General features: G+C 34.3%; 1 protein-coding gene across 1 annotated transcript; it reads right to left on the bottom strand.

The window, feature by feature from the left end:
• Window positions 1-6,944: 6,944 nt before the first annotated feature.
• LOC107791133 (secreted RxLR effector protein 161-like) lies at window positions 6,945-7,756 on the bottom strand. The gene is made up of 2 exons (XM_075245727.1): window positions 7,250-7,756; window positions 6,945-7,202 (listed from the first exon to the last, which is right to left on the bottom strand). Exons 1-2 carry the CDS (start codon window positions 7,754-7,756, stop codon window positions 6,945-6,947), a joined length of 765 nt encoding a protein of 254 aa, XP_075101828.1.
• Between the last annotated feature and the right edge of the window lie 1,044 nt (window positions 7,757-8,800).

The following is an 8,800-nucleotide window of genomic DNA, read 5'->3' as shown; positions in this document are numbered from 1 at the left end:
AATGAGAGTTGTGTCAACATTGGAAAGAATCAATATCGTTGTATATCGTTGGTAGTGAACGTACTAAAATCATTATTGCTGTAAACATTCATCAAAGATCTAAGAGAACCTTTGTGACCCAAGGGAACTGGACGTAGGTACCACACCGATACTGAATCGGTATAAAAACTGATGTGTCTTCTTAACTTTCTGTTTATTTAGTTTATCTCTACTAAAATAAATCACTGTTCAAAGTCTAGTCGACTAAATTCATACTTAGTCAACTAAGATTTTTTTAATCGGTTACAATTTACACCTCCCCCCCCCCCTCCCGGTACTTTCAGAAGTTGTTTTTGTGAAGGTAACATACTCGAGTTTGTGCCTACATAAGCGGTAAATATCTCACTTCAATATTATACCTCTTGAGGTACAATTCTTCTCCGAACTTTATGTCAACGCATAATATTTTGTGCATCGAGCTACTATTTTACTCAATTCTAGAACGAAAATTCACAACTTGCTACGAATTTGAGTTGTCACAAGATACAGTGGCATGAAATTACATATGACGAGAAATTGGAGATTTGTATGAGTATAGATTGAGTACAACTGGGGCGGTGGTTATGGTGGGTCATTAATTGTCCTAAGAGGGACAAACCATTGGTTCGAGGCAGTAGTAGCAGTACTCAACTTTGGAGGTGAAGTGAATTTAGGGGTCGTTTGGTTGGGAAAAGTTATCCCATGATTAATTATCGGGATTAGTTATCTCGCCCTCTCATGAAGATAAAAAGACACTACAATTCTGGGATAATTAATCCCGGGATTAGTTATACCATAATTTTATCTCAACCCGACGTGATCATCTCAAATTTAAACCATGAATTAATTATCTCTTATTCCTCGTACCAAACCCGCCCTTAGTTGATTTTATGATTAGTGATAGTATTAGTAATAAACATATGAAGCTAATTAGGGGGTGAAGATTGACAAATGTGACGGCTAAGGTACTGTTTGTGTTTCCTTGTGCCTCGCAATACTGGAGTTGACACATTTGGTGTGACACTTCCAAGTTCCAGCCACACAATTTTCTTGTTAATCAGACGACAGAGGAAAAACGAATGATTATACAAATAATTATTGAGCTTATGTCAATTAGATACTCTAACAGTATTAAAAACTTGCACTGTCAAATTGAATTGACGTAAAACGCTACTCACTTTCTTTTCCTTCCCTCCCAAGTCCCTTCTGTCCCCCAATAACACGTTAGTCTGTATAAAAAGTTTCGCTCAACTTTACAAGTCGTAACACATGGTTGCCAGAGAGGAATATATGTAAGGAAAGAGCAACAAGAAGATAAATAATTATCATAGGATGCAGTCGGATGATTGTAAATGATTTGGAATTTCTTTACTCTTAATTAACTAGACGTTTTGAATTCGAAGCTCGAAAAAATAAAGAATCTGAATGTATATATTATCCTCTTAGTGAGTCTCCCGACACAAAATTAGATTAGTTGGACCAATAAATTTTATATACCAAATATCTAAAGAAAATAACAAGAAGATGAATAGGAACCGAATTTGAAGCTAAGGCAGATGCCAAATTGCAGTCTAATGATTGGGTTAACATCACCAACCGCCTAATTAGTTGAAAGTGAAGTTTATATTAGGTCATCGATCCCTAGAATCCTACGCATGGCTTAAGTTTAGAATTTTTATTTCCTTCACCTGTACAATGATGAAATTCCATGCTAATTCTTTGAATCACCCTTTTTTTGTGTTTCATATGCAACCCCCTCAACAGTCACAAATAGAAGTGAAAAAGGAAAAGTAAAGAAAATAAATTTATCATTTCTCTTTAGCTTGAAAAAAAATTAATCATACAACATATATATCGAGAGAGACATATTGTTCGTAAATTATAAGTATACACGTCCTTTAACTTTAACTTGTATACGTGCAATTATACTAATGCTTGCTTATATATTGTACCACTGTTTTAGTATTGTTGTGGAAAAAAAGTTTGGACAAAACTATTTGCAACATATACGACAATTAAAACGAACAGTTGAACTCACTAAGACACAGAAAGAAATCCACAAGTACTACATATATAGGCCCAGTGAATTTCTTCTTTCGTGACACTGATTGGGAAAAGAAAAAGGAGAAAGCATAATTTTTGTGACGTTGATTAATATTATAATCTTTATAACTCTTCTAACCCACTTCGACCTCTAATAATGTTAATATTAATGTTGATATCTTTTTGCCAATTAAGGCCTCTGATGAACTCCATGAGGCAATTCAAATTTATAAGTGTAGTACACACTTGTACTGACTTGAATATTCTGTCCAATCCTAAACATTGAAAGTTCTCACTACTATTTCTCCCTTCTAATTGTGTGCATTGTCAAGAAGCATTTGCGATGCCATAATACATACTATATATAATTCAGTATAATTTCGGTTCAACTATAAACTTCCAATCAATTGGGTAGTTAATGCTTTTGAAAATGTTCTCGTGATGACTGTGTATATTTTCTTTTATTTAAATCTTTTGCATTCTTGAAGATTCCAAAGACCAATATATAAATATATAATGACCAAATGCACCAACACTTGGCCATGTTTATAAGAGCCACAGTGTCAAATAGTTACAAGATTTCGTAAAGTTGTGAATTTTCAAGAACTCCACATAAAATTAGTTTCAATCATCTCTTTACTTTGCACCATATTTCAAAAAAAAGAAGAAGTTGTTAGTGCTCCTTTTGACTAGGCAATATGGTAGGCGAATGAATTTGAACTTTGTGGTTGTCCCTTTTTTCTAATTAAAGAAGTACCATCTAAACTTCCTAAGCCACCTAGGCACTGTATACATTGTGAATGTCCTTTTGATTGTGGATTTGGGACCAAATTCCTACTAATTACATAGCATAATATTTGTAATATAATGAGATAACAGTTCATTTTCTCAACAATTATGGGACGCTCTAACAAAACCTTGTCACTTCTTTTTTATTCTTTGTAGTATATTGTTGAGCTTACCATTTTATTTCTACCCACAACGATAGTTTGCCATCGTTCTGCTGAAATGTAATAACTTGAGACCAACATCATTTTAAGTTGTTGTATTAAGTAAAAAAATTACGGGCGCCTATTTAGTCGTTGCCATTTAAGTTGTGCCTGATTTTTTAAATTTATTTACTAATTTATATCTAATTTTAGCAAAAATCAAACAAAAAACATGCTGCCGATGCGCAATATTATAGATAGTGGACCCGTTATTTTTGGCTTAAACATATGTATATCAAATTCGCAATATGGAATTCGATTTGAACCATATATGCATTTGAACATTTTTCAAATATATACTAACATCATGTCTGCATTTAGTGTCACAAAAGGATTAGTGAGCTACATATGGTTTGCTGTCTGACAACGTATTTCTATCGGCTCAAAAATGAGTTCACGTTAACCAATAAAGAGTTTTTTTAAGTAAAAGCTAATTAAAAAGGGTATCACACATTAGTAGGACCACCTTAACTAGAAATTAGAAGATGAGGCTAAAGATTGATGTTACTATATTTGGAACTAGAGAATCATATTTAAATGTAGTAATCGGTTTCTGTTTCTTGTTCCTCTCAATTAGGAACTGGTGTAGCCAAACCTAGCCTATAGCCTATGCTCAATGGCTTTAAACCTACAAAATATATTTTTGGAACTAGCAGAAAGATGGAGGCATAAGGGTTTTAGGTCCACCAATATGTGTTATCGCCCCCACTTATGTCATTCCACATATTGGTGGGTTGGCCCCAATTTGGGCTCCTCTCATTGGCCCCACTATATTATATTGATGACAATTCTTGGGTCCTCGTGGTAAGAATGGAAAAGACAATTTTCAAAAAGCACTATAACTTAAATCATAATTATCATACGTAAATATAGTTTGCCTAATCACCTTTTATAGATAATGTATCAATTTCATTGTATCAAATGCATACAACCAAACTCAAATTTCATTGTATCAATCCATTGTCATGCTATATCAATGAATACAATTTTGATGGAAAAATTATATCAACTGTATTCGTTCGCACATAATGGTTGTATTAATGAATACAATTTTGATGAAAATGCTATATCATCTGCATTCGTTCGGGTATAAAGGTTGTATTTGGATACATAGAGCCTATGAGAGATTGGATATATTTCTAGAAAAATACATTAAAAAAGAATACAATTATGAAAAAGCAACAACATTGATAAACAAGTCAAATATAGTCAAATATAACTACATTCTCAAGCAAACACTGTATGAAAAAATATCAAAAAATACATTGTATCAAACCGTATCCCAAACCGAAGTTTTACTCCAACCAGATTTGATCACCCAGACATGAGAATACACTGTATTCAACGTTCTAAACTATGGCCAGATTTGAATGATTGTATACGCTGTGTCCGGCCAGAATCTCATCGCCTCTATTTTCTTTTTTCTGCAGTCTAGATCAACATAAGTACAATTCATGAGAATCATTCTGAATTTTGCATTAGAAAATTGTTCCTTATCATCAATCGACGTGGAGAACTCAAATCGAGCAACAAATCTACTATTCTAAGCTTCTTCAAGCTCTCCATCACGTTTGCCGGGGTACTGAAAGTCCGTCTACGTTTATCGTCGGACGCACCGTCAAGGAGACCACCGATAGCGGAAGGTTTGTGTTCTCCATTGTGGTCCATCTAATGTCCCATTAACTTCAGAAGTGACTGGAGAATTCATATGGATCGGTTGTTTAGAGAAAGTAAAAATGGGAGAATCGGCGGCGGCCGGGGTTAGACTCAGATTCAACGAAGTTGGAGGAGGAGTGAAATCTGGGAAGCGAGACGAGGGTTATAGGGTTAGAAATCCTCTTAGAGAGGATATTTGCTATAAAATTTAAAGTGTAGTTAGAAATTATAATTATTTCAAATTGTATTTATTTATTTATGATAAATATAATGTATAAGTTAGTTATGGGGTGTAAATTTTTCATGAAAAAATAACAATTTATCAATAATATTTTTGAGAAGAAGTGATGTTACACTGTATAGCCGCTCCATAATAATAGCAGGAAAATATATAATTTTTTATATATTAACTATAATATACAAATAATGCATATATTTTATACATAATCGGTAAATAATTTTATATATTTGATTAGCAATTATTATTATTATTGTCTGATCGATCAAATGTGTAAACTAAATTTTTGCCTCGAACAGATTTTCTTTTTTCGACGACTCGAACAAATTTACTTAAATGCTTCGTAGACTATACCATAATAGTTATTTTTGGCCGATTGGCCAATAAGCGATCTTTGCCTTTTAAGAAATATATATATATAGGTATTAAATTTAGGAAGATATGAGGATTATAATAGTTTTGAAAAAATTGAAACGTACTACCTAGAGAATGTATAGTTAATTAATCTAGGATGGAAGAAGAATGTGTTATAAGTTTAATCCATTACTGACATAATTGAGCATCTACATGCCTATACGTGAATGTATATGTTAATTATTTGAAGAAAAATATTAATTGATGCTTTAAGCTCCAGTTGAAGTATGCGATGCACCCACTCATTATGGAGACTTTCAAACAGCTACTATCTTTTGTCATCATAAACTATATTCCTTTGATGTATCCCTAACCATATAAAATTGCTAATGGCCCAAAAGAATGGTTTTCCCTTTTCGTCAGCATTATTTTATTTTACCTACACTATGATTCTTACCTTTAAGCCACTCCCAATGAAGAACTAGTACAAATTAACTTTTCTTTCGAAAGTTTAAGTTTCTTATTCTATACTCTCTTAACAAGCATTAATTTTTAGTTTAAAATTAAGAACCACAAAAAGTCTGTTTACCGATCTAAACCTTTTTCCCTTCTTTATTTTTTCGTGCTCTATCATTACCAATCTATTTCATAGATAAGATTAGCTAGCAGTTGAGTGAAGGTTTTCTTTTTCTTTTCTGTAAACTATTAAAGTTTGAAGTTTGGAGCCTTGTTCACCTTTAAGTTTACTTTCATCACTTTATTTTAATATTAATAAAGTCAGTATGCATGAAAAATCATTATAGTAGGGCGTAAATAAATATGTGTATACATCTAAAGTTAGGGTGCAATAAGTAATTAAGGATTAGTTTACAATATTTATGGAAACACTAAAGGGGTTGGATCACAGAAGATCATGTGCAATAGGCTAGTAGGGTTTTCATGCAGAAGATCTAGCAATGATTTCCCGTTTTTCGACAAACAATCTTTGAGTCTCATGACAAAGAATATTTAAAGTTACGTCGCTCTAGCCATTTCATGTGAATCAAAATACCCTAATAATGGAGTTGGAAAACAATCCACAAGTACAATGATTCATAATTGATTGGCAACAAGAATGACAAACATAAACATGAAGGAACAAAACTTCGTGTGAGGTTTAAACATGATTGATGTCAACACACATGTAGTGCATTAACCCCCTTTTTGGTACTCTTCCTTTGGCGAACTCTCCCTACCACACAATCAACGGAGCCAAAATTTAAATGTTATGGGCTCGGGATTTAGTCATTTTAAGTTATTGAGTTTTAAATTAATAATTTATATATATTCAATTGACTTTTTTATGACAAGTATAAATTTGGACCAAAATTATTATATTCGACCAAACCCTTTGAATTACATTCAAGATCTGCTCCTGTACACCACCAAGTGTTGGTGAGTTCAACCATGATGGATGAGAGAAAGTAGAAGAATGAGAGAGAAATAGCTTCATTGATAAGCTCTAGAAGTTCAGACACAAATGAATAGTTATGTGTATATTTATAGACTCTTTTCTATCTTATATACTAATGACTAACAGAGACATATTAACTAATCTAACTAACTTTTTTCACTTAACTTAACACCTAACTAACAACTGTACATTATTAAGTGACATTTGTATCACCACTAACTTCTATACTCCCCCTCAAGCTGAGGGATGAATACATGTTCTTCATTCCCAGCTTGTCCATCAAATAATCATGTTGTGGTCTGCACATGCTCTTTGTAAGTAGGTCAGCAAGTTGTTCTTTAGTCCTAGTGTGTTGAGTCTGAATCTTTCCTTCTTGATTCTTTTCTCTTACAAAGTGACAATCAATATCTATATGTTTTGTTCTTTTATGAAAGATAGGATTAGCTGCAATCTGAATAGCAGCTTTACTGTCAAAAACAACCTAACTGGTACATGTACCTCTGATCCCAACTCCTTGAATAGACCAATCATCCATATAATTTTTGCCACATTGGCAGCCATACTTCTAAACTCAGCTTCAGCAGAACTTCTGGACATAGTTTCTTGTTTCTTAGACTTCCACGAGATTAAGGCATCACCAAACTTTATTGCATAGCCAGTAATTGACTTCCGTGTCTCAACACAAGCTCTCCAGTCAGAATCACAGTAGGCTGCTATCTTCAAAGTATTGTCAGTTGGCACAATGAGGCCAAGTCCAGGTGCATTCTTAATGTATCTGACCACTCTCATAGCTGCTTCCAAATGAGATTGCTTTAGTGCATGCATATATTGACTGAGTACTTTAACAACAAATATTATGTCTGGCCTGATCATAGTTAAGTATAGTAGCCTGCTAACAATCCTCTGATAACCACCTTTGTCCTCAAGTTGGTGATCATTAGCATTTGTCTTATTGTTTACAGCTCTGTCAAATTCTATAGAAGTGAGTTTGTGATTGAGCTCCATAGGAGTTCCAACAGGTTTAGCCCCAACTAGCTTGTTTGTGAGACAAGTTCTCCCAAACCCAAAACCCAAGAAATATTTCTGGAGAATTCAATACCCAAGAAATATTTCAGCTCTCCCAAATCCTTCATCTTGAACTTGCTCTGAAGATCCTTTCTAACTTGCTGAATGAGTGCAAAGTAACTACCAGTGAGCAAGAGGTCATCAACATAAACAAGAACAATGACCAACTCTCGTTCCTTCTTCTGTGTAAACAAAGAATAAACATAGTGTGACTGCACAAACCCCATATCAATCAAGGCCACTGACAATTTTAAGTTTTATGGCATATGAGCTTTCTTGAGGCCCTACAAAGACTTGTGAAGCCTGCAGACCTTCTTGTACTCCCCCTGGCTTGAAAAGCCATCTGGAATCTACATGTAGACATCCTCAACAAGATCTCCCTGTAAAAAGGCATTATGGACATCCATTTGAAATATGTACCAACCAGAAGTTGTAGCTAGAGCCACCACTGCTTTGACAGTCACCATTTTGGCTACAGGAAAAAGGGTCTCCTTGTAGTCAAGGCCCTCTTGTTGACTATAGCCTTTAACAACCAGTCTTACTTTGTATCTTTCCACCTCCCTAGTAGAATTGTACTTCACTTTAGACACACATTTGCATTCTATGGGCACCTTATTAGGTGGCAGATCAACAATAGACAAAGTCTTATTGTCCTTCAAGGCTGAGATCTCAGCCTTCATAGCATCCACCCACTGTGGATCCTTGCTTTCTTTAGCAAATGTCCTAGGCTTAAAAACAATAGAACAAGCAGCAATAGAACCTATGTAAGCATGAGACAATTGATCATAGTTCACATATTGAGCTATATGATAGTCATAGGTGGACTTCTTAGTATGCACAACATAGTCTTGCATCCAAATAGGAGGTTTGAATACTCTAGAAGACTTTCTGAGTGGTGTAGGAGGGGCAGGATAACCAACAGTACTGGACACACCAGTAGACTTAGTAGGAGAAGATATCTCACAGATAGGAGCCTCAACCTCC

Source organism: Nicotiana tabacum, chromosome 23, assembly GCF_000715075.1.
Source record: "Nicotiana tabacum cultivar K326 chromosome 23, ASM71507v2, whole genome shotgun sequence".
Classification (NCBI taxonomy): domain Eukaryota; kingdom Viridiplantae; phylum Streptophyta; class Magnoliopsida; order Solanales; family Solanaceae; genus Nicotiana; species Nicotiana tabacum.
This window is presented reverse-complemented; position numbering and strand designations above follow the sequence as displayed.

Coding starts and splice junctions, on each gene's coding strand:
- LOC107791133 (XM_075245727.1), bottom strand. CDS start 7,756: ATGGAGCTCAATCACAAACTCACTTCTATAGAATTTGACAGAGCTGTA. Junction 7,203..7,249: donor TCAAGGAGTTGGGATCAGAG/GTACATGTACCA, acceptor GCTGCTATTCAG/ATTGCAGCTAATCCTATCTT.